We start from the raw sequence: 26,969 nt of genomic DNA on the forward strand, positions 1-26,969 counted from the left end.
ATAAATAACCACAAATCTTACAAAGTTGGACCTAAAATAATTAGTGACGGGCCCCAAAACTCAGGACTCCTGCCTCCTCCCCAGTCCATAATTTTTTTCACTTCAATCAGACTCCAAGTTAAAGATTCCATTCCTGGTCTTGATTCATGAATCCTGGCTTATAGCTACATAAAATAGAAACTAGAGACCCAGTGCACAAATTTGTGTGCTAGTGGGGTCCCTAGGCCAGGCCTGGGAGATCAGGCCAAAATCTGTCCTTTGACATCCCCTGAGGGGTCCCGGATTGCAAGAGGGTACAGGCCAGAATGAAAGACCTCACCAGTGCATAATCAGGACCTGGGAGGGACACAGGAGGTTGGCCAACCACAGAGGGACCACAAGAGGGCTCCAGGGCTCCAGGGCATGTCCGGCCTGTCTCACTCAGTCCCAATTGGCTGGACCCCAGCAGCAAGCTAACCTATCAGTCAGAGTGTCTTCCCTCTGGTGGTCAGTGCACGTCATAGCAAGCAGTTGAGCAGCCTTAGCATGTCTTTAGCATATTACACTTTGATTGGTTGACCAGACATTTAGCATATTAGGCCTTTATTATATAGGATAATAAATCCTTCCTCCCTTGCTAAGGTCTGAATATTTGTGTACCTCCCAAAATTCATATGTTAAAATACTAATGCCCAATATGATGGTATTAGGAGGTGGTGCTGGGAGGTGGTTAGGTCATGAGGGCAAGAATGTGATTAGTGCTCTTATAAATGAGGCCCCACAGAGTTCTCTAGCCCTTTCCACCATAAGAAGATACAAGGAGAAATCTGTAATGCAGAAAAGGACCCTCACTTAACCAGACTAACACCCTCATCTTAGAATTCCAGTCCCAAGAGCTGTGAGAAATAAATTTGTTCCTTAAAGCTGCTTGGTCTGCAGTATTTTGTTATAGCAGCTTGTATAGACTAAGACACTCTCTGTGCAGAAGAGTTGGGGAGAGTACATGGTCAGAACCTCACTATTTCAATGGTGCACAGTGGAGAGCCTGAGTTCCTAGAAAAGAAAATGGCTTACTATGTACCTACTTCCTTGCTGGAAATGCTAATATTCCCATATTTAGAAGTGGACTATTCTAAATCCAGAAATAGGGCATTAACAACAACAACAACAAAAAGATGTGCTCTATGGGAGCCTTCTCTCATGCCTCATCCTCAGGGAGTCCCTAAGTGGTTAACCCTGCCTTTCCTTTTTTTAACACGTTAAGAATTTTCTAAGAAAGTCAGTATCTACTCTCTCCAGCTCTAATGACTTTCCTCAAACATTGTTTTGTCTATTGACCGCTTCCTGGTCACTGTTCCAGCAGTTCTGTGAAGCTTAACATTCTGAGCACTGGTAGCTGAGCGCTCCTTGACCAACCAGCTCTCCCTGTAGATGAGGCCAAAGAGTCACAACTGTTGGTCTCCAATCCACCAAATGTTGGTGTGCACATTGTATTTGCAAAGAATTTTGGCTACCAAAAGCAAATAAAGAAATAGACTTGGTCTATACTTTAGGAGTAATGTGAGATGTTATTTTACAAATATTTTTATAAATCAATAATAAACAATTGTATTATTTGTTCATAAATTAAACTATAGCAGTCATAAATATGTATTGTTTGTATTATTTATTATATATTTAGTTTACATTTTATATTTGTTAAATAAACATATTTATTTATGTCATACTTATTATAAAAATAAAAATGTAATAGGAAACATCAGAAATAAAGCCTTTAAATTCTCCAAGTTTAAAGTTATTAATAGCCTCCTTTTAACAATTTCTTAAGGTTTTCTAAGGACCCGGTCCCAGGCTTACGTTGACTGATGTTGTAACTGCCATATTCCACCAGAAGTGGCTTGTCCGAGTGCCTGGAACTGCACTGAAGCTGGATGTGAACAAGGGGGCTGGGCACGCGGAAAATGGTCTGGTGATCCATGTAGGAGCCACAGTACCTGAGGAGACAAGAATCAAAGACACAGGTCAGAGGTCTTTCAATTGCAATCCTATTGACCTGAATTCATTCATGCTTTGGTCACTTGGCCTTCATTAGAATTTATTTTTAATAATAATTTCTTTAGTGTGGAGCTGATAGTTATTCTTTCTAAGCTAAGTCTGTGACTAACGTCTGTTCCCTAGATGTTCTCCTCTGCTAAATAAAACAAGAGCAGGACTATTGCCTGTCTGTTACCTCGACCCTTGCTTTCCTCACCAACACTTATACTCAGAAGAAATATGGATTTCATCCTCCTGGTCCCCTCTCATTTTGTTGTGTAAATCACTGCGCAATATTGCCTGTTTCTGTCTACAAACCTCCTAACAGAGCAGAGTGAAATACATGAGCTCAGATTGAAAATATACAAAGAACCCAAGCAACACTTAAAGCAAAAGAGAACAATATTGTTTCCAACTAAATTGAAATCAGAAGTACACTTCAGAGCTTGTCCTTGGCAAAATTTCAAAGGAATGATGTCTATCTACAATATTTGTCTATCTCAATTTTTCTTACTTGTCATCACCTATAATAATAGACAATGTCCTTCCTGATAGTAATTCCTATTATACAAGCACTGTGGTTAGTAAAGTCTTATTACACAGGGCCCATGGTAAGTTAGGCCTCTGCCTTGTGTAGGTGAGGCTCTTCCCAGGGTGAAACCTGCAGGTCTCAAAAGGAAACAGAAGAGATGAGGCTTGAGGGGGAAGGTCCTCCACCAGAATCTGTGGCTGTCAATCACTCCAGGTCCCCAATGCACTTGGAATCAGACACAGGTACTTAGTGGGAGGGGCAGAGAGTTAACCTACAATTTCAACATTTGAAGGAGGAAAGCATTCGTGAGCATTTCAGAAAGAAACTTTTGCAATTGGCAGACATTCAGGACCTGATGGACTAACAAACCAGCTCCTGTGATAAGAGGAAGAGATAACAGCTGCAGGTGGCCACCTGGCCAAGTGGAAGCCAGTGTCCGAGAAGCATCTGAAAGCCCAAGTGAAGCTTTTGAGGCCAGAGACTATTCTAATTGATCATGTTGGGATTAGAGTACAAACTTATACGTGGAATCTAAAGAACAAAATAAATGATCAACCAAAATAGAAATAGATTCATAGATACAGACAATAGATTGATGGTTACCAGAGAAGAAGGGTAGGGGCTGGGGGACTAGGTGAAAAAAAGTGAAGAGATTAAGAAATACAAATTGATAGTTGCAAAATAGCCAAAAGGTTGGACAGTACAGCACAGGGAATATAGTCAATAATATTGTGCTGCCAGGTGGGTTCTTGGAATATCAAGGGGAACACTTGGTAAAGACATGATTGTCTAACCACTATGGTGTACACCTGAAACTAATACAACATAATATTGAATGTAAACTGTAATTTAAAAATTAAAATTTTTAAAACGAATACACACTGTGTTCTGAAAACATGATGATTGTTATCTGTATCTTATAGTGATTTTATACATGTTCTTTATTAACATATACTAGGCTTATCTTGCAAAGATGAGTCTCACTCAAATATTCAGAAGTTAGGAGGAAAAGTATCTGGAAATCCATGCTTGGGTGAAGTTTAGAGAGGAACAGTCAGCAATGGGTCATGTCAGTGGCTAATAAAACAAACGGTTTTGAAAAAATAAAAGATTGAAACAACTCAGCAAAATTGAGTTTACATGTACAGGCATATAATGGGTAAGAAAACTGAGATGTAAGGAGATGCAGTAATGCATCCAAGTTCATATGGAGAACAAGTAGAAGCAGGATTTGGACACAACTCTGCCTGATATTAAACCCTGGCACTTTTAGCACAACCACAGCCTTCCCCTCAGGAACTTTGCTTCTTGTAGGAAGGCCTTCCATTTCCCCAGGGATCATCTACTGCATTCAAGATGCCCTGAACACACATACCCCTTCCCATGCTCTCTCAACTCAACATCTGTAGGCTTTCTGATGTCAGAATTACCTTTTCCTCCTTCCCATGACAAATCCAACACCCCTAGGCCACCCTCAGCAAGCCATCAGAAATTAGTGTAATTAGAGCCTTTCCTTTTGAGATGAAAAGGACTGATAATGGGAAGAGCTGTCATTTTAAATCCCAGGGTTCAGCTGAATCAAGATAATCCCGATAGGATCTTAGCCAGCTCACAAGACAAAGTGAAGAGCTGGCCCTTCAGGGAAAGTAATTTAGGGCGGAAGGCTTTCCTAGTAATGTTTGGAAGGAATCCAGTACTTTCACAGCAACATATTGGGGTTAGGCCAACTTTTCCTCTGGGGAAGGCCTTCCATTGGATTCCATACACATGGAAATTGGGATGGTAGGAATTGCTACTTGGTTGGAGGAAGTATCTCCTTTTCAAAATGGCTCTATTTTAGGCATACAACTTTACAAGAGATATCTAAGGATTTGTTTTATAGACATCAATTAGAATACTAAAATGCAGTATTCTTAAAGCCTTGGGACACATTCTATATAGTATTTGTCCATTTAATGTCATTTCAAACGAAATCTTATGAATCATAAAAATAGCTAATTTTTTGGTGTGCAATATGTATTATTTCATTGAATGTTTACCCCCAAAAAACACCTTATTAACTAGGAATTATTACCTCATTTTATAAACTGAAGGTCAAAGAGGTTAAATGTCCTAGTAAATGTAGCCACTAAAAGACAGGGCTGGAATTTGAACCCAGGTCTTCTGCTTGTGGTATAATAGACCCTCGATTCAAAGACACTCCCACAGGAGTACAAAGCACACCTTAATAATGGAGCCAAGAATGCTTTAAATCAGGTAGAACTGTTCCAACGATGACAGGACCAATGACTATTTAGCAAGAAATCTAAGAGTCTCAAGAAAATGAAAGTTGTTGTTTCAAGAAAATCTTTATGAAAGAAAAGGTTTTTCCCTGGTTGTTGTGGCTCATTGGTTAGATGTCTTCCCATATACCAAACGATTTCTGGTTCATTTCCTGGTCAGGGAACATGCCTGCTTTGCTAGCTGGGTCCCCAGTAGGGGGGTTGCAAGAGGCAGCCGATCAATGTTCCATTCTTATGTCAATGTTTCTCTTTCACCTTCACCCTTCCTCTCTCTCTCTGAAAGTCAGTAAAAATTATTTTTTTATTAAAAAAAAAGGAAAGATTTTATTCATGTAATAATGTGAACAAAGAATTAGCAAGGAAAACCTCTTAGGCTAACTTTAAGAGGATTATTATTGCAAAGTAAACAGAGAGGCCATTCTGTTGCCAAGACAGGGCATCCTACAGTTTAAAATACAAGACCTATTATAACTTTAGGAGCAAATAAATAATAACAACAAGGAAAGGACAAGCTAAGGATGAGAATGAGGACCTATTATGTCGGTTTGGGAAGCCCAGGCACCTAGATTTCTCTCAGCCTTTCTCTGGTCAACCTCAACCTATGTCCCAGACTCAGGATATAATCAGGCCAATTGGGCTTCTGTACTGCACAGAATTGGCTAATGGTTTCTAACTTTTATACCATCAGGACTCATATTTATTATTTTTACCTATGACTCCATAGTTTGAAATACTTTATCTGCCAAATTATTTTTGTAAAGTGTAGTGTGCACACCCACAGCCCAGCAGCATAGAGCTAGGAGTCGGGAGCCATAAAGCATGGATTTGAATCCTGTCTTTATCACTTATGAGCTGAGTGGCTTTGAGCAAGTATGAACTCCTGTATTCCTCTATCAGTAAATAGTAAAGTGTAAATTCTTTAGGGACAAGAAAACCAAGGCTGCCGAAACCGGTTTGGCTCAGTGGATAGAGCGTCGGCCTGCAGACTGAAAGGTCCCAGGTTCAATTCCAGTCAAGGGCATGTACCTTGGTTGCCGGCACATCCCCAGTAGGGGGTGTGCAAGAGGCAGCTGATTGATGATTCTCTCTCATCAATCATTCTCTCTCATTCTCTATCCCTCTCTCTTCCTCTCTGTAAAAAATCAATAAAATATTAAAAAGAAAAGAAAAAGAAAAAGAAAAAGAAAAAGAAAACCATGGCTTTGAACCTCTGAGCAGGGCTTTTCATCGGATTCTTCCACATGGAAACCACTTACATGTGCTCATTAATTTCCCACCATCCGTGGTCACAGCCTTTCACACTCTTCTTGGTTATGGAATAGTTATGGAATTTCAGTGCTATGCCAAGAGTTGATATGGGAGTCTGTGAAAAACAAGCATAGGTTAAAAAAAAAAAATCAATTAAAGGGCATATTTCAGGCTAAGATTTTTTTACTCAGAACCCATTTCCTCGGCTTGCTGTTTTAAGGGCATTTTATAATATTATTTGTGCCCTGTGACCTGTGGTGGAGTAGACCACTAACTCTGAGCAAACTTGGATGAAGAGGAGAACACGATGGAGGGAAAGTGGGCAGCTGGTGCTCAGGGGGCTACTATTAGGTCCCAGCTTGAGTGAGCTAAGTGACATTAGATCTTGTGTAGGTTTCAGTTTCCTCCTACTAAAGGAGCTTACCTTTGAAAACAACCACTTATTAATGAGTGTAGACTTTGTCCTCTTTCACTGATAAAAATGGCATAGTTTATGTAAAGCACCATTCAGATTCTTTAGATAAAAGAGAAGTGAGTCAGCATCCTCTTCACATGAAACCTGGTTACTCCTAAAGGCAGTTACAGTGTCACCCCTAGATCTTCACAGAAGAGACTACACAAGAGAGGGAGCTGCCTGTATAGTATGAGTACATATGAGTGTGTATGCGTGTGTGCGCGCGTGTGCGCACACACACACACACACACACACACACACAACTGACCTTTTATGGCACTGTGTGACATGCATGCCATATACATTATGCCTGATATCCACAATTTTAGTTTTAATTTTCATTTGAACCAAGAATTATGTGAGACTTCTTTCATTTGCAAGGAGTAGAATTTTGGTTTATCCATTTTCAAGTTCTCTAATTTTATCTTAATTAGATTAAAAAATATTTATTGCCTATACTTTTTTAATTTTTTAATTTATTGAGGATTGTTGTGATTAAATTTATGAATGCTCCAAGATAATTTTTAAAAGAAGGTAATTTCTCTCTCTCTCTCTCTGCACTTGTGTTTACCCTGACCATCTCACTTAAGACAACTAATTCTTAACTTCTTCCCCTATTTAACTACCACTCTGCCAGCTACAGAGCCTCCTTCCCTGCTTTAGTGTTCATAGGCAACTGTATATCCATATAACATACTGTATACATATTTTAATTGTCCATTTGTTGCCTATCTTTCCTACTGTATGATAAACTCCATCACAGCAGAGTTTGTGTGTGTGTGTGTGTGTGTGTGTGTGTGTATAGTTTTATGGATCCCAGTGTTTAGCATACTGCCTAACATGTAGTTGGCATTTAGTAGTAATGCAAACAGTATATTGCTTGCTGCTTACATCTAATTGCTATGTCACACTATAATGATTTTGTACATATACTAGAGGCCTGGCGTATGAAATTCATGCACTGTGGGGGCGAGGGGTGTTAGTTCCCCATAGCCCAACCTGCACCCTTTCCAACCTGGGACTCCTCAGGGAATGTCTTACTGCCAGTCAGACATCCCTCTTACAATCTGGGACCAACTGGCTCCTAACTGCTTATCTGCCTGCCTGACTGACTGATCACTCCTAATCAATTCTGCCTGCCAACCTGATTGCCCCTAACTGCCTTCCCTACCAGCCTGGCTGCCCCCAACTGTCCCCCTACTGGCCTGGTCACCCCTAACTGTCCCCTTCCCACCAGCTTGATTGCCTCTTACTGCCCCCTCTGCCAGCCTGGCTATTCCCCCAACTAACCCCTCTTCGGGCCTGGTTGCCCCTAACTGCCCTGTTTCCGCTGGTCTGGTCACTCCTTACTGCCCCCCTACCCTCGCCAGCCTGGTTGCCCTCCTGCCCACCTGGTCGCCCCATTCAGCCTGCTGTTCAGTCGTTTGGTTATCCCTCACTAACCCCCCTGCCAGCCTTGTTGCCCCATGCAGCCTGTATTTGGTCATCCGTCTGATTGTTTCAGTCGTGATGGCCCCTGGCTTTTTATATATTAGGATACTGAAAGACCAAAGATGACATCTTATCCTATCTCTCTCCACATGAAACTAGAGTTGGAGAAAGAAAAATACAGACTAAGATTTAAAAAAAAAAAAAAAGGCAGGAACACCCACGCTGTCTAGCACCAATAGGAGATGTACATATTCTATAAATTTACATTATGGTTTGTTTATACAACTGAAATATATATGCCTAATCCAACTTATTATTTATTTATTATTCCTATTATTATTTGGATGGTGAAGTAATTAAAAATTAACAAATGACCTCTGTCATAATAAAATAGTAAATTCTTTGATCCCATAAAATGTCTTTGCATTTTTAATACAAACAGACAAAATAATAAATGGTAAAATAATCCCCAGGCTGCAAAGGGCAGTTAATATGTAGGAAGAGGGTTGAGGTTGCAAAAACTTTCATGTTCTAGATATTATATTTAAAAAATGTTTACATGTTATAAAATTAACTAACACTTTTTATAATTAAATTTTATAATAGAGGTAATTTAGTTCAAAGATGAATTGCTACTAAAAGTAAGATAACAGTATTTTTTTAAGATAGTGATAAAATTAGGCTACCTGAAATTTCCAGGTACACTTGCATTTCGGAGGATAGTAGCTTGGGTAATATGGACTTGAAATTTTCCCTTCAAAGCCAGTGGTTTCTTTGACCAACACTGTGTTTTCACACTCTGAAGAAAAAAAAAATCCAGTAAAATGATTTGAAGTTTTGACATTGTGGGAAAGACACTACATATATTTCTTTCACTAGAAATGCACAGTTTCTTAATCAATAAGCATGTATATATGGATTTAAACTAAATTTTTATAAAAGAAATAGTACCCTACATAGGTATAGCTAAACTATTTGTTCAAATTCTATATTTGTTTTCAAATAATGTATTTGGTTACACATTTACAGGATGCTATTATTTTCTTTAAAAAAAAAACCACAAAGAACACACACACATTTTAGCCTGGCCAGCATGGTTTAGTTAGTGGTTGAGCATTGACCTATGAACCAGGAGGTCATGGTTCCATTCCCAATCAGTCATGGTCCAGGCACATGCTAAAGTTGCAGGCTTGATCCCCAGTGGGAGGCATGCAGGATGCATCCAATCAATGATTTTCTCTCTCTCTCTCTCTCTCTCTCTCTCTCTCTCTCTCTCTCTCTCTCTCTCTCTCTCTCTCTCTCTCTCTCTCTCTCTCTCTCTCTCTCTCTCTCTCTCTCCTTCCCCCTTTTCTCTCTGAAATAAATAAAAATATATTTTAAAAACACACAGTTGATATAAATTTTAAAAAGTTTCTGAACTTCTTTTGTTCAACTAAGTGCATCTTTGTTGTTAAAATATACCCAGTTTACATAACATGTTCTGTTTAAGACAATCTAAATGTCTATTCTTGCTGATATGGTAACATTCTGCTAGAATGTAAGCTTCTTAAGAGCATTTTTTTACCTCTATTTTGTTTATTGCTATTTCCCTAATATCTACAGCCATTCCTGGCATATAAAGATGCTCAATAATTATTTGTTTAGTGAATAGATAAAGTCCATTACAATGTTTGTAAAATAATCACATTTTTAAGCTTTGAAGTTAGAGATAATTTTCAATCCAATAATATCTCAAATATCTAGTCCAATAAATCCATTTTACATTTGGTTTTGTAATAATTTGAAGCAGAAAAATTACCAAAATAAGCCAATGCCTTAAACTATAGATGAAACTACATCTATCATTATCTTCGTAATCCAAATCCTCTTCCCTCTTCACCCTTATCTCCCATTCTGATCCCTTTGGCTTTATTGATGCTCATAAAGAAGTTACCTAGGAGAATAGGGGGGACATCTATAATACTTTCAACAATAAAGATAAATTATTTTTAAAAGTTACCAAGACATGACCTGCAAAATCCAATCAGTTGGAACACGTATCACAAAGAGACTAGAGTTTCTTTTTGTTTTGCTTTACTTCATTACCTTAAGTCCAAAAGAGAAGAATGAGGGGGATAATTTTTGCTCCCTGTGGCCTAGTAAAACCCATTAAATCCTCAAGGTTTTTGCTTCACAGGCATTTTCTGAGAAGGCATTCTCATGCATGATTATAAATGGGACATCACACAAGATGGACTAGTGTGCTAGTTACTTGCCTACCAGCTCCAAACTGACCCTTCTCTGTTCTGCAGTGCCAGGCTGGGACTCTGCAAACCATTTCCTTTCTTTACTACCTGACTTCCTGATAGGTTCTGCCAATGGCGATGCCAACTGGAAACTAGAAGATGGAGGAGAAAGAATCAGACTTCCTGCCTCTTATTCCTGGAAGGGTCACCCAAGGACACTACTTCAGCCCCGCAGATAGCACTTCGTTCCTGTACAGAGCTGAATCCTGTTGGTAGTTTCTCCACCATCTACTTTATTGCATCTCCCCCAAAGATACCAGCCTCCACTGCCTGGCACCCTCTCCTGAGAGGTCTGGGTTCCAGGTCCATGAATATTTCCCTCTGAACTCAGAAACACCAGCACCAGCTGAGCAGCAACCCTTCCTCAGAGTTTCATTTCACAAATCCCTCCTCCAAGCTCTATTCCTCCAGTTGATTCTTGCACGTGGTGCTTTCTACATGATACAAAGAAAACTCAGGGTTGTTTTGTGGGGTTTTTTTTTTTTTTTTTTTTTTGTGTGTGTGTGTGTGTGTGTGTGTGTGTGTTTGCCTCCTAAGTTACCTAGTTAACGCCTTAATATTGAGTTACCAGTTCTTTAAATTAAATTTTCTCTGCTAGAATAACTGATAGAATATTTCTATTCCCTGACCAACAGTCTCAGGGGAGATCAGACAGGAGTCATAGCAAATATTTCTACAGGTGACTTTTTTTGTGGGTAGAAAACTTACTTTGTTCTGGAATGACTTCGAAATATGCCCGGATTCCTGATAGCCTCCGTATCTGAGGAGATTTAAATGTCACCAACATCAGATTATTTGTAGAAACAAATGACATTAATGTTCTTGAGGGTTCACACATTCTGAAATCAGATAACAAAACAATTGATGACGAGCAGGTTATTGAGGATGGGCCTACGTCCCACACTAGTTCCACACATTTTCTGGGCCAGCCACACAGTTCTTGTTCATCAAACTCCACCAGCCAGTTCTTCATCAACTAGAGCACATGTGTCAAACACAAGGCCCGCGGGCCAAATCTGTCCCGCCAGGCCTTGCAATGTGGCCTGCACCACGCTGTCATCACTGCACTCCGCTGCGTTTCCATCACAATGACAGTTTATGACTGTTCAGTAAACCATTCGGCCCACAATTTAGGCTGGATTTTAGATTTTGGCCCCTTCTCTGATTGAGTTCGACACCCCTAAACTACAGGGTACCACACATGGAAGGGAGCTGATACAGGAACAGAAAACTGCCAAGGAATTCCCCTGGGGGGCCATCACTGGACCCTTCTTGGGGACAAACAAGGTATTAGGTCTAGTAATAATTAATGTCGTTTTCTAATACTTTTTTTAAAATCGAATTTATTTAAACAATACAACAAAATTTAATCAACAATATAGTTGCCGTTGTTTTCTACTACTTGTGCCCAATGCTCAGGAAGCGTTTTAATCCCTCTGTTGTAAAATTCTTGTGATTTTGATGCAAAAAATTCGGTCAATGCATTTTTGAGACATTCTTCATTATTAAATTTTTTTCCAAGAAGAAAGTTTTGCAAAGAACGAAACAAATGGTAATCGGAAGGGGCAATATCAGGAGAATATGCAGGTTGAGGGAGAACTTCCCATTCCAACTGGCGCAGTTTTTCAGCAGTGATTCTTGCAGTATGCGGTCGTGCGTTATCCTGGTGAAGAATTACGCCCTTCTGATTAATCAGCGCGGGTTCTTTTTCTCTTAAAGCTTGGGCTAACCTTTCCAGTTGGGCACTATACACTGCACTTGTAATGGTTTGGGTAGATGGTAAAAGTTCATAATGAAGAATTCCTTTAAAATTCCACCAAACACACAACATCACTTTTTTCGCATGCAAGTCAGGTTTTGGCGTGGGCTGCGGAGCCTCATTTTTGTCCAACCATTGAGGCCGCCTTTTCAAATTAACATACAGCAGCCATTCTTCATCTCCAGTAACAATTTGCTCTAAAAACGGCAAACGGTTTTGACGAGAGAGGAGCGAACTGCAAATTGTGACTCTTTGATTACAGCTGTTGTCGGTCAACTCATGAGGAACCCATTTTCCAAACTTTTGGACTTTGCCAAGTGCACGCAATTGATTGGAAATTGTTTTTTGTGAACAATTTAAAGTTGTCGCAAGCTCTTGTTGGATAATTTGAGGATTTTGCACCAAAAGAGCTTGAAGAGCTTCTTGATCAAAATTGGACACACGGCCTCGACCACTCTTGTCATCTAACGAAAAATTTCCCTCGTGAAATTTCTCAAACCAACGCTGGCATTTTCTGGCGCTAACTGCATCTTGACCAAGAGCACTACAGATGTTTTTTGCAGCCTCACTTGCTTTTCTCCCTAATTGGAACTCGTAAAGCATGCAGTGCCGAATATGCTCTTCATCCGCCATCTTCTTAGCCCTAGTTTTGCAACAAAAACCAAACCAAACACAAACTTTTTCAAGCAAAACTTGTTAATTGCACTTCACACGTTCTGTAGATACCACGTGTTTGAAGGTTATGTCAATACAAGTCAACGCCAAGCAAGATTTTAAACGAATGTTTAAAAACGACATTAATTATTACTAGACCCGATAGAAAGGGGTACTTAGTAGCTAATAAAACTGGGTTCAAAACTCAGGTCCATCACTTCTCTGGCTGAAAAACTGTGGGCAATCAAGTACTAAGTCTTCATAAATGCCACGTTTCCTACTACGAACAGAAGTAATAAAGGTATACTCCTCATAGCATTGTGGTGAGGCTTAAATAAGAAAATAACTAAATATGTCTGAAAGGATGAAAAAAACTCCACAACTATGGTTGAGAAGTGAGAGCCAGCAATAACGTTACCATTCACTGCATACCTTCATATACTGTATGGATTTTTGACATACACATGCATCCCAAAAATACAAAGAAATAAATACATTCAGAAAACACTATTGCATAGATATGTTAATACTATTAAAAGTAAAATAATTCATGTATATTTTTAGCACAGTGGATCACAAAAAATAATTCTAACTAAAGGTCAACTGACATTAGGTTAACAAAATCCTAAGAAACTCACAAAGTAAAAAATTATTAATGTGTGTGTGTGTGTGTGTGTGTGTGTGTGTGAAAATGAAAATATTTATGCAAAAATATAACATATATTTGTCCTGGGTAATGGACTTGTGAAATAGTTGATACTGTTTTCTCTGACCTCACTTTCACAATGAACATTGTATTATTTTAAAATAAGGAACAACATTTAATTGTTTTATTGATATTATGCAGTTATCACAGAATATTTATTCTCACACTTTATTGAAATGGTGTTCTTCACTATGATTGCAATAAAAGTAAAAAAAAATTTAAAAATCTGTTAGATTTCAGAAATATTGGCTGATGGTCCTGCTGTACTGATTTCGACTCTTTTATACTACAAAAATAAATAAATAAATAAATAAATAAATAAATAAACTCTCTTATATTACAAAAAACAACAACAACAACAACAACAACAAAAACACCCAACAACATTGTATCCGATAGGCTAATACAGAGCATGGGCCCATCATTGACCTGAGTATACACAGTAGTGGCTCACAAAAATCCACGGGGAACCCAGATGCTACAAAATGGGAGACATTGTAAAAACATCTTTTCACCCACAGCCGGAGGCCTGCCCGGTACCTGTACAAGACGGTGCTCCGGATTGGCAGGAGGGAGTCGTAGATGGTCAGGGAGTCAGTGACGCAGTTGTCGGCCTCGATCTGGACGGACTCGATGGACAGGCGGATCAGGTAGCCCACGATGGCCACCAGTTTGAAGTGGCACATGAGCCTCCCGGAGGTGGCCGAGATCTCCAGAGGGTAGCGAAGAGACAGGTGGTCTGCATACAAGTACTGAGAGCAGCCTTTGTCTGTGGAGACAGTGCTCTCGTTTTGTTTTAGGAATGACTTTTCTAGAAATCTTATCAGAAGAGGAAAGAGCAGAAGAGGTCAGGTGGAGGCCACCTGCTGCCTTTGCCAGTCTGTAGGCCGCTCCCCTCTCTCCTGATCACAGCAGCGGGATATCACTTTGAGACACTCTCCTCATCATGTCTACGTGGTTCGGTTGGGGTTAACCTCACCCCTGGGTGCAGAGGTGAGCAAGTGATTCTGACTGGCCAATCAGAGAGTCCGATAAGCTGGGTCAGGATTGGGCATGTCAACCAATACTGAGACCCAGTCCCAGCACTTCTGCAGAGACTATCGGGAAGTCTATGTGGGCTTATTCCCACCATGGTTACTAAACTGATAAACTGCCCTAACTGGTTTGGCTCAGTGGATAGAGCATCGGCCTGGGGACTGAAAGGTCCCAGGTTCAATTCCAGTCAAAGGCATGTACCTTGGTTGTGGGCACATCCCTAGTAGGGTGTGTGTAAGAGGCAGCTGATCAATGTTTCTCTCTCATCGATGTTGCTAACTCTCTATCCTTCTCTTTCTCTCTGTAAAAAATCAATAAAATATATTTTTAAAATGATAAACTACAAGCCTGGATCTGCCACGTAGGCCACCACATTGGACAAATACACTTGATGGGGTCTCAACAGAAAAAGGCAGAGATGCAGAGTCCTGGTGATATGCTGTCTTAGAACCTGGCCCAACTGTACCTGAAGCCCCACCCCCACCCAGGGGAGCCCCATTCATATGAGACAAATACAAATTTCTTTTATGCTTAAACCAGCTTGAGTATATTTCTTATATTTCTGTCACTTATAACTGAGAGAGCACTAACACATACCATCAGTTGAAAAGGAAAACGACAGCCCAAAAGATACCCATTTGGAGGCAGTGGGGGGTGCAGGAGAGGATAGGGGGAGAGAAGAAACCACATGACATAATTTACCAGGTCCTATGGTGGAAGAGTAATCTGACCGAAGCCCAGCTGCATTGAAAAACAAACAAACGCACATAGAAAAAAGATCCGTCAGTCTCATCATTTCATCCTGTTAGAATTTTGCCTAGAAAAAAAAGTATTTTCAGTCCTTTAAAAGCAATCCAACATATCTGGGGTTTGTTTTAAAATAATCCAGTGAGGGGAGGGGAAGGTTGTTTAGGTATTTAGAGATCAAATAGGACAGATGTGAGCTGATGGTTTTTGAAGCTAAGTAAAGGGTATATTAGAGTTAATTTTTCTATTCTCTTTCCTTATGTATGCTTGAAGTTATCCACAGTAACAAGCTTTAAACATTTTAAAGGTAAAAGGGAAACAATAAATATGATAATAATTAGTCATAATAATTATATCTGAAATAGTATATGTGGTACAGAATTTTCATTCATTTAACAAGTATGCATTAGCTTCCTACTATCTGCCTAGCAAATATATGATTGAAATCAAAAGAGAACATTGCAGCTGAAACTGGTTTGGCTCAGTGGGTATCAGTCTGCAGACTGAAGGCCTCAGGTTCAATTCCAGTCAAGGGCATGTACATTGATTGCGGGCATATCTCCAGTAGGGGATGTGCAGGAGGCAGCTGGTCATCCCCAGTAGGGGGTGTGCAGGAGGCAGCTGGTTGATGTTTCTAGCTCTCTCTCCCTTCCTCTCTGTAAAAAAAAAATCGATAAAATATATTTTTTAAAAGAGAGAACACTGCATAAATTTTGTATTATGCAAAAATTAAACCGTTATACTGTTAAGACAAATGATGGAGTTTACATTTGACATGGCCCTGGGGCAGGCTGTTGGGAGCACTGGGCAGTACTACATAACATAGATTCAGTTCTGTCTGGATGAGGAAAGAGACAAGGCAAAACTCAGAGAAATTTTCCTTCTGCAGGATGTTGTGCATTGGAGCCTTAGTTTGAATAAACCAAACTAAATATAGGGAGGGGTACATTTCAATAAATTCAGTTTCATATATATTTTGTCCCCAGTTCAATTGTCCAATCAATGTATGTAACATTTAGTAACTTCCTTTATCAACATAGCTCTCTTATCCTCCACTAGTCCTGTTCCACTGGGGCTGCCTAGAGAATACTCCATTACCATGGTGACTGCAATAATGACCGCACCAGGAGTGCTGCAGGAAGGACTGCTTAAAGGGGAATTAGCCAACAATCACCATTTAGAACCACGGAGTCCATATCTACTGCCAGACCCTGCAGGCTTCCCACAGAGGTCCGGTTTATGATGTTCGTCTGGATGGAGTCCTTCAGGATGGCGGCCACACAGTCCTCACAGAAGATGTGGCCCTTGGCATGTGGCATGACAAACACAATCCAGAAGTGGACCAGGAGGCCGCCTTTGTTGTTACTGCTGTAGAGAATGGAGAAAGATGTTCAGAGATACCTCTTAGGAAGCAGACTGTTATAGGAAGCCAATGGCCCAGCTGGTAATTTCAAGGTCAGGCCTGTGAGCATAGCTTTCAACTGAACACAACTACCTTCTTTAGGGATTCATCACATTTGATGGGGGACTGGAGAGGGAAAGCATCATGGTGTGTGTGTTCTTGTGTTGGGTTCAGATCTATAACCATTAGTGGATATTGGACCTCCATGGAGAAAACACTATTTCTGTGGCTGTCAATCAGTATTCACTGCAAGTTATAATTTTTATTACCTCCTGGTATCCATACACAGTGCTAAATCTGCTTTGTCGCATTTAATTGTATCAAAAAAGTTGATTATTGTTCTAATTTTTCAGATGAGAAAATTAAGACCAACTACAACTCAAAACCACACAGCTAGTAAGTAATACAACCAGGAATTCACCCCATTTTGGTTTCAGTAGGACCCTGTAGCAGGCACTGCTAACTGCACAAATATTATCATGATTTATGGGGGGGAAATAAACAAACAAACAAGATAATATTCTGTAGTAAATAATTTGGGTGATAAAAGTGAAGGAAAGTAAACAAATTGCTTTATTCTAAGGCTTTAATACCAAAGTGGACTGTGAATCTCTGCAAGTGTATTGGGAGTGGGGGAAGGTGGGTGATAGTACAGGGCACATGGTTTTTCCTAAAAATTATTTGATCATGGAATATTTTATTTTTTCTCTCAGAAGGCCTTTAGTGGTCAGTTTTTACTGAATATACTTTGAGAAATATGGGTCTGTGTTTTATTTTTGCCCTGACCCTGTACATAGCCATTCTGCCCAGTGGCATTAGAACAGGGGTCCTGGATCCCAGCTATGTGGAAAGGGCAGGCTTTGGTAGATAAAAAGGAAAACTCAGCATGAGAGCACAGCAAAGAATTGGGTCACTATTGTGCTAAAAGGGAATTAATCCACAATCACCCCTAAGAAGTTGCTAGAGAATGATGGTATCTTGGCCTTTTCGGGCTTTGAGAGGGTGTTACAGCAGGGAACACAGAAATCCCAAAGCAAGGGGCACACAGTACCTGACATCTGCAATGACAGACTGCTTGTAGAATTTGGAGAAGGCAGATGTTGTGTACACCAGGTTTACCTGAAAAAGAAGAACCAGGGTGTCTGAAGCCTTCCACTCTGGCTTCCTCTCACAGTACTAAGCTTTGATCAGCTGTCAAGGAGATAAGACTCAAAGTAAGGCCTCTAACTCCAAACCCAGACATTATTCCTTGAATTCATTTTCTTCTTTTTGGGGGGTGGGGTGGGAGGGGACGGGTAGTTAAATCATCACCAGAGGATTTTTTTCATTTATTTTTTCTTAGAGAGAGTAGAAGAAAGGCAAGGAGAGAAGGTAGAAAGAGAGAGGAGAGAGAAACATTGGTATGAGAGAGACACATTGATTGGTCGCCTCCAGCATGTGCTCTGACCAGGCCAGGGATAAAATCTGCAACCCAGGTATATGCCCTTGACCAGGAATCGAACCCAAGAACCTTTAGTGTGCAGGCTGATGCTCTAACCACTGAACAGCACAGACCAGGGCTATTCCTTGAATTCAAATACATTTTTACTGCCTGTAGCAGTCTTGGATTTTTTTTTTTTTTTTAACTTTCATTCTGTTTTCTCTGAATAATAATTTGTTACCTTCACTTATTTCTGTCTTTATTCACCTTAATCAAGCTTAACTTCTGTGTTCTGCCTATTCTAAAGTTAATTTTCTCCACAATTAACAAAGCAAATGCCTTTAAGCACATTTTAAAAGTGCATGACCCAACCTCTTTTCTATTAATAAATAGCATTGAAAAATTAAATTCTTAAGGACACATTGTTATATTAGCCACTAGGGGGCGAGTGGTGCCCACAATCAGGACAACCAACCCTTTCCCAGCTCACCAGCCCTTTTACTACTCCATTAACTAGATCTCAAAAGGCTCCCTTTCAATCAATTTATCTTTCCCCCCCCCCCACACTTAGCATTTCTAAAACCAAACTGACTCATTTGTCAAATCTTCTCTTGAATTCTCCTTTCTACACAGTAGCAACAATTACCCACCTAATTGCTCAGAAGAAGGAGGGGACTGGTAAATCACCTTAGAAATAATATAGCATAGTGGGGGGAATATGAGCTGTGGAGTTTAAATTCACTATGCAACACAGAACACGTTACCTATACCTGCTGAGCCTCGATTGTGTTTTTCTCCCACCTCTCCTTTTCTCCTTCATTCTTTCTTCCTTCCTTTCTCTTTTTCCTTTCTTCCAATCTGTAAAGTGGTTGTCAAAATGCCTACCTCTTTGGGATAATTTGAGGAATAACTGATAAATATTAAAAATAAAGGGGTGAGCCTGGCTGGTGTGGCTCAGTGGTTGAGCGTCGACCTATGAACCTGAAGTCACGGTTGATTTCCAGTCAAGGAACATGCCCAGGTTGCAGGCTCTATCCCCAGTGTGGGGACATGCAGGAGGCAGCCAATCAATGATTCTTTCTCACCATTGATGTTTCTATCTTTCTCTCTCTCTCCATTCCTTTCTGAAATTAATAAAAACATATTTTAAAAAATAAAGTGTTTAGCAACATAGCCAGTGTATAGAAAGCCCTCAATAAATAAGAGCCACTGTGCCCACTCTTGTCTTGCTTGCTCTCTCTCGCAGCTCTTCCTTAATCAAGCTTAATTCACCTTAATCAAGCTTAACTTCTGTGTTCTGCCACTACTAATAAATGCAAATAATTTATTGTAGCATTATCAATAGTAGAAAAAGCTGAAAACAACTTAAATATCCAATAAAAAGGAATTTTCTAATTTTGTAGTATTAAAACTTATTTTCTTTTTGTTCTTTTAAAAAATATATCTCTTTATTGATTTCAGAGAGAAAGGAAGAGAGAGAGAGAGAGAGAGAGAGAGAGAGAGAGAGAGAGAGAGAGAGAGAGAGAGAGAGAGAGAGAGAGAGAGGAATGTCAATGATGAGAGAATCATTGATCGGCTGCCCAGGCATGTGTCCTTGACCAGAATTGAACTCAGGACCCTTCAGTCCACAGGAAAATGCTCTATCCACTGAGCAAAACTGGCTAGGTTTGAAAGTTATTTTTGAAAGAACACTTACTTGTCTAGAAAAATACAATCTAATGGTAAAAGTTAAGTATCAGATTATAAGACTGAATATCTCAGTATTGAGCTATCCCCCGTGTCGGTATGGTCCAGAATAAAACAGGGCTCAATTTTCGAAGTTAGATAAGATTTTAAAGTTTGTTTTATACTTTGATGGGTTTTACACTTTACATATTTTATTTGTACTTTTCACTTTTAGATACTTTATACCTCTTTTATTTTTTAGACATTTCTAAATTTTTATAATAAATCTGCCTTAGTTCTTTAAGGAGGATGTTCTCTTTAAGTGGAGAGATGTCAGTGTATGGATGTTGAAATAAATAAATGTATGCTGATCACAGAATCAATCAGCACACATGTCACATCAGTACTAAAAGACATTTTAAAGATCACCTGGTCCAATCCTTTTATTTCACAGATGAGAAGAACTGAAAATGAAGCTCACAGAGCCATTTCTTTTACTTTCAGCAGAAAGAAAAAAAGAAAAAAAACAATTCTATCAAATAAGCAATTCTATTTTACAGCCAACAAGAGCTAAATCCCATGTTTCCTGACCACTTTCTCTGCATACCCAGCACACTGTGATCCTTCCACCCCCACCTTTCACCCCCTGACCCCACCCTGCCCAGCCTCTCACCACCACCCCCATCACCTCACCACTTGTTGTACAGTTCGTGTCACTGACAGAAATTCCCTGGACTCCTTCTGCCGGTATTCAGGAAGAAACTCAATATTGGTGATGCGAAACATTCCAACAAAGTAAAAAGCATCTTTGCTTTCTGTCTTGCCTGTAAGACAAGAGAAAAGGCAGGTAGGGGGGCTTTCCCATGTGTGTGGTAATGAGGCATTGCCTGATCTATGCCAGTATCAAGTTCCTGAAATTATTTTATTTTAGGCAACTATGTATTTTACTGGTTCACAGCTTGGGGAGTTCTAAATGTAGTTAATAACATCTCTTCCATCAATAGTAAATCACTATGTCCCTTAGGATACTCTCTTCTATCAGCTTCTGACAACTACTTAAGAACAAGATTAAAAGGACAAAGATATACCTCTTAGACAGTCTACATGTCATAGAGTCACTAAGGGGCCAAAGAGAATTTTCATGGATCCCAAGTCTGTAGAAGGTAAGGAGGTAAGAAATGTATACAGTCAAGCTCTGAGGAAAAGTGAGCGTAGTGGGAGAAGAGGGGAGGGCCCCCAGTTGTCCTTCACTGAGCCCTGACCTCTCGTCCTCTGTCTGACTTTGGCTGATGCTCAGGGTGCTGGCCTACCCTCAGTTCTGTGAGGTGCAGGGAGAACTCATCCTTCTGATAAGCCACTGAGGTCCTCATCCCAGTGACAGGTCACTTTTTCTCAAATGCTTTGCCTGTGAGGTCAATGGCTTTGAGCATCAGGCCTGCTCAGAAACAGGCAAAGACACAACAGTGTCTGAGTTGTCTTCAGACAACAGGTAAAGACATTGCTGTTGTTTGAGAATAGCTTGGGAAATAAGGGCTTTCTTTCTGCCTTTTCTTTTTGTTTTTACCAAGGACTTCCTGCTACGTGGCACCATCCCCAGACCCTCATGGCAGTGGTAATCTCTTTCTTGCGGTACCAGCCCCACTGTATCATAACTTCAGTCTGGATGGCTGGTCTCCTAAAGAAACAGGACCTTCTTTTTGTTTCTCAAGCCCTATTATAGAGTAGCCAGTGCCTGACTTAGCTTTGAAGCTCAATAAATATGTGTGGGAAGGAAAGGAAAGAAGAAGGGGGCTAGAGGAAGAGCACAAGGAAATTCTTAATAACTGATAGTTATTAAAAAGATGGTGCATGAATATTATGTGAATTTGAAATAAGTTAGGTGAAAAAAGAACAAGAACCATATGATTTTACTCATATGTGGGACATAAAACAAACAAAGCAACACAAGAACAAACAAGCAAACACATAGACAGAGAACAGTATGGTAGTTACCAGAGGAGAAGGGTGTGGAAGAAGGTTGAAAAGAGTAAAGAGGGTCAATTATATGGTGATGGAAGGGGGCTAGACCTTGGATGGTACACTTAATGGAATGTGGAGATGATATAGAATTGTACATCTGAAACTTATATAATGTTATTAACATGAGTTTTTCCATTAAATTTAATTTTTTACAAAAGAAGGTTAAACTTGGCTGAGTGATAAGAAGCAGCCTCTCTTGAGTAGTCAACCCAGGGTCCCCCTAGTTCCAAATAGTGTAGTGAGGCAGTGGGGAGGGGAAAGGAGCACAGAGTAGGCAGCAGGAGGCCTGAGCTTCTGTCTTAGATTTGTTCTTTCAAGTTAAGTGACTTTAGAATAATCAATTTGCCTCACTAGGCTTCTCATATAAAACAAAGGTTTGTTTTATTACTAATTTTACCAGATAAGTGAGTCTTAGACTTTTTCCCCCCTTGCAGACATTTTAAAATTTGAATGAGACCTGTGACTTCTATCTAGAAATTCATACATCCTCTGGCATCAGTAATTACTCAAGAGGAAGCATAACAACAATATAAGGGAGATCAATTAGGCCTTGAAATGATTACAATGACCAAACTCTTTAGCGCAGCCCAATACACAAGACCATGGTGGGTCTCCTGATGAGCTGTCCATTTCATTTCTCAAGGCCATTTGCCTCACCCAAATTGCATATATTGAAACTAACCTCTGTTATTTGTTGAAAAGTCCATACCATTTTCCCTTTGCTCCTACTAGTCTGTCTTCCTGAAAGGATTTTCTTTGACTTTAACACAGCCAACAAACTACTTCTGCACAATGATCTTCCTAAACTTCATACAAAAGTGCTAGGGCAATGAAAAGTATCAGTTGAGGGCCAGAAGAGAACGGATGGGAAAGAAGTTGGTTTGTTCTGGGTTGGGATTGTGTGTCTTTTGTGTTTGACTTAATTGCCCATTGGCTTGACTTCTCGCCCTAATATGTAAAGACAGAGATTCTTCCTGTCTTCCACTCTGACCTCAAGCCTATCACAGAGTCCAGCTCATTGTGGGTACTCCAAGATGTGTCAAATGAATTTTCAGAAACCAGTTCTTGAAGCTTTCTCTGAATTCTATCATTGAGTAGGTTGGCTGCCTCTCCTCTGTGATTATAAAGTGATTGATTAAACAAAACAAAAATAAACTCACCCTCCCTTTTAGCACTGAACTGTTTTTTTGAGAGTACAAAAATTTATATGTGAGCTTTCTGAAGGTAGGAGATGTATCGTGGCATGCCTGATGTTTTGCACTATGCCACACAAATTATAGATGGCCTGAAGTGTTCAAGATAATATTCATTAATTCTTTGCCTACAAATCTTGCTTTCCAACCACATTTTAATAACCTTGATAGAACACATATCTTGTATTAAGCATATTAAGATGTATAGAGTGGGAAGTTGGGCGTAAGTCAACAAAGGCTTACAATTGCTACGCTGCATTAGGTTAGTACACTCTAAGGAAGAACTTAGCTATGGCTCCTGCCCAATCAATCAGATCAACAAAAACATAAAAACAGGGGAGAGAAAGGCACATGAGTGCAATGAAGCTCAGAGAGCTGGAATATCAGGTTGCCTAGAAACAGGCCGTGGGTGGAATGAGGAAATGAAACAGTTTAGCATCCCATTCATTTTTAAAGCTAAAAATGGACTTAAATGGATTACATTTGGAACTAGTCAACAGTTGCTCCTGAGCATCCTCCTCCACTCTCACTCTATCCCCCATCTCTGCTCCTCTTGCTCACCTGTGGGAAGAGAGCAGTAGTAGGAAAAGAAGAAAGGGGAAAAGCAGTTCTGGTTTCTTCCTCCAAAAACCTCAACAGTTTCAGAAATGGTTATTATTAATAGTCTAAGAAATAAGAAAAACTTATCAGAATCAGCCAGGGTCAGACGGGGCCTGCATTTCTCCTGCTGAGCTGACTGGGCAAGCCCTAACCCCAAAGGCCAGTAGATTTTCACTCACTGATGTAGAGCCACAGGAGGGTCCAGGCTATGACTGCCAGGATGATTAAGAACACGGTGAAGAGGATGATCTTATTCTGGACGTTCCAAAAGGGAGCTTTCTTCTTGGGTGGCTTCTTGAGTTGGGCTTTGTTGATGGGTTTTCTTGGCGGCCGTCTCCCTGGTCTCCCTAGTCTCACTGGTCTCCCTGTTCTCCCTGGCAGCTTCCCGGGGGCACTGACCACCTGAACTGAGATATTGGATATCTGAAAAGAAAAGATGGATTATCAGTTAGAAGCAGTCTAGAGCAAGCATGTCAGACTCAATGAATATTTGAGCAGCCCACAATGAATATTTTTGTGGCCCACCCAATATAATGGTATATAAGAAGCATTTTAATGAAAATTTCATAACTTAATTTTTACAATATCCTGTTACACATAATCTGCATATCGGCCAAATGGCAGAACAACCACTCGTTATGATGCACCCTGGCCACCAGGGGGCAGGCGCTCAATGCAGGAGCTGCCTCCAGCCCCCAGGCCTCGACCAGCAGTGGCTGCAGGGGGCAGGGCAGGTAAGCAGGCAGCTCAAAATGTGAGTGCAAGCAGGGGCTCCCAATCACCACTTCAGTCACCTCACAGATAAGCCCTGATCTCTGGCCAGGCCTAGGGACCTAACCCAAGCACGAATTTCATGTACCGGGCCTCTAGTTATTAATAAAGAACTACAACATTCACAAATGACTGATTATTATAGTCGTGTTGCATTCATTTTCCTTAGATGTCTATGTGCCTTACAGGCATAGCATTTATCTCCACTGATACTAGCAGCGAATATTTTTGCAGCTGATTGCCATGTCATTAGTCTTGGACTGACTTGTTTGGTGCACATAACAGGAAATATTTTGCTTTCAGAGAACAAGAAAAATAGATTTATTTGCTTTACACTTATTAATTGGTGCAGTTATTCAGTGTCTGGTAAGTTAATGTTCAAGAAAAAATATTAAGTTTTATTAAAATGTTCTATTATTTTATGTTAATGGTTACTCATTTATTTCAGCCCTTTGTATTCAGCATGTCTCTATCAAAATAAGCCTATGTTTCTTTGAAAATTGAAGCTTTTGTTATTTTGCAGCCCACATAAACTTAAACCTTGTTTATTTGGCCTGTGTTAGCCTTTGAGTTTGACATGCTTGGTCTAGTGCTTAAATGCTATCACTTGGTAAAGAGAACCTTGGTGCTAAAATTCCTAAATGTGTCAGTCAACTGATTTACATAAGCATAATAAATTGACTTGTGTTTGAATAGCACAATTAAAATCAGGAGAAAATAAAAGATATTATATGAACTCCAGTGAAATGGTTCCCAGGTCCTCTCCTCAGCTTCCCCTTTTGGATAATGATGCTGCAGAGGACAGGCCTGAATTTCATGGAGTGTAGACCAGAGGACCGGAAGGTCAGGAGTCGATTCCTGTGTACACAGCTGTGAGGATATGTGTTTGTGTTTTAATGTTTGTATTATATAGCTTTTCTACCACGACCAGTTTCTTCTGGGCTGAAACAGGATTAAAAAAAAGAGTATAAGTTCCTTAGAGAAACAATTTCTTAATTGTGGCTTCAAGACTGAGTGGCAGGAGAAAGGCATGTTTGTGGAGGGCCGTATGTAGGAAAGGACCAAAATGCTGGTTTCACCATTATCGCACACGTATGCACCTTTATGCCAGCCACTGCCCTGTTCCATTTCCCAATCACAAAAGAATGGTTTAAAGGTAAAGAATGAAATAAAGGACTCAGAGAAGATTATTGGTTTTACTGTATTTGTGTGCAAAGTCTTACATGTTGGAGGAAAAAAATACATTATTTAACTATTTCCCTTCCTTTTTTTTTTTCCTCCTTTACCCTCTGCCATCTGATCCTGTGAATTCTTTAATAATGTATGTGAGAGTTTAGCTTCTTTGAAGGAGAGATTTATACATGTCAGGGTAACTAAACTCCAGTGATGAAATGACTTTTAACCACACATTCTTTAAAGGCAACCATCTAGAACACCAACTCCAAAGAAATAACCTCTCTTCTGGGCTCCCCTAAGAGTTCTCTCATTCTGTTACACTCCTTTACTCTTCCCTTCAAAGCTCCTGTCTTCCCATCTTTTATCCTACCAATTCATGGGATAATATGTGGCCAAGGATATTCTGAATTATTCATGGCTCCCTCATTCTTTTTTGCCAAACACCCTTGTCAACCCCTGGAGTGAAATGAAGCTTATATTCCTGCTGGTGAAATTGAACTAGACCAGACCTCATTTCATGTGATGTCCTGCATGTTTTAGGATGATGTTTCCAAAGAGAAAAAAAAAAACGTTCCATGAGTTGATTATAGTGTCAAACTATTTTCAAATATTCCACCAAAGAAGTGAAAAAGAAAAACACACAGAAAGGCTAGTGCATGTAGCACTGACAAGGCCAGGGTTGGGTCTTTGAGTGCAGGAACACATTATAGGCAGTCTCAGTTAGCACTGATTAAATTTTAAAATGGAATTTGTGCGGAGATCAGTACAATTTCCCTGGAGTTTTAGAAAAACAGCTGCAAATCAATTGCCAAGCCTAGGACTTCAAAACAAGCCCACATTTGTAAAATCCATTAAATACCAGAGGAGGATAAAGTATTTCATTTTATTCCCTTTATTTTTATCAAGCAGCATGGTCTCATTTTACTAACAAGGTCAACAATAAGTGGCACTCAAGCAACAGAGAAAGCTTCCCACGCTGTACTTACATTCACGTCAGCAGGTTTGGATGAAACATCGCTCTTTTCTTTGTCCATTTTTAAGTGTTCCACATGTGAACATCCAAAGGTGTCTCAAAGCCAGTTTTCAGTCCCTTACATTCTCTCGTGAGAAGAACTGGTCGCCACATTCAAGCTAGCTTTCAGAGGAAAGGAATCAATTTACCTTCACCGGGTCCAGTTCAGAAACTGAAGCTGCCTCATTGCTATATAGCGAATGTTAAAGGGACCTAGCAGTCAGCATTGCATCCCAAACTAAAGCTTTCTTCATGTAACTCTAATATGAGTCAGGGCCCCCAGAATTGAGCCTCCGGGCAAGGTTGCCTCACATGGATACAGTCCAACAACCCCCTAAATATTTACAAATCATTTAAATTTTTGCCAGCCTCTACTAAAGAATATTAAAATATCTCATCTATAACCTTAGGCTCCACTTCTTACAAACCTCCACATCCTATTGCTCTTTCTTTGGAAGTTTCCCTCTCCAGTTTAGCTCTCAATTTTCCAGCTCCCCTCTCTGAAAAGTCCTATCTAAGAGATTTGTTTGTTTTCCTTTTCTTCCCCTCCACTGGCAATACTCAG

The 26,969-nt window shown here is 40.0% G+C and overlaps 1 protein-coding gene across 1 annotated transcript in view; it reads right to left on the reverse strand.

The window, feature by feature from the left end:
* Nucleotides 1–26,673, reverse strand: part of TMPRSS7 (transmembrane serine protease 7) — a 39,654-nt gene extending 12,981 nt beyond the window's left edge. The window contains exons 1-11 of the mRNA XM_036447424.2: nt 26,379–26,673; nt 23,625–23,868; nt 20,327–20,457; nt 17,600–17,667; nt 16,321–16,514; nt 15,102–15,140; nt 13,905–14,133; nt 10,954–11,084; nt 8,647–8,759; nt 6,084–6,190; nt 1,837–1,973 (exon numbers count right to left, since the gene is read on the reverse strand). Of these exons, the coding sequence (XP_036303317.1) occupies nt 1,837–1,973; nt 6,084–6,190; nt 8,647–8,759; nt 10,954–11,084; nt 13,905–14,133; nt 15,102–15,140; nt 16,321–16,514; nt 17,600–17,667; nt 20,327–20,457; nt 23,625–23,868; nt 26,379–26,426 (1,441 nt within the window). The 5' untranslated portion in view covers nt 26,427–26,673. The remainder of the gene's footprint in view (nt 1–1,836; nt 1,974–6,083; nt 6,191–8,646; nt 8,760–10,953; nt 11,085–13,904; nt 14,134–15,101; nt 15,141–16,320; nt 16,515–17,599; nt 17,668–20,326; nt 20,458–23,624; nt 23,869–26,378) is intronic.
* Between the last annotated feature and the right edge of the window lie 296 nt (nt 26,674–26,969).

This window comes from Pipistrellus kuhlii, unplaced genomic scaffold (genome assembly GCF_014108245.1).
Source record: "Pipistrellus kuhlii isolate mPipKuh1 unplaced genomic scaffold, mPipKuh1.p scaffold_m20_p_2, whole genome shotgun sequence".
NCBI classification, from domain to species: domain Eukaryota; kingdom Metazoa; phylum Chordata; class Mammalia; order Chiroptera; family Vespertilionidae; genus Pipistrellus; species Pipistrellus kuhlii.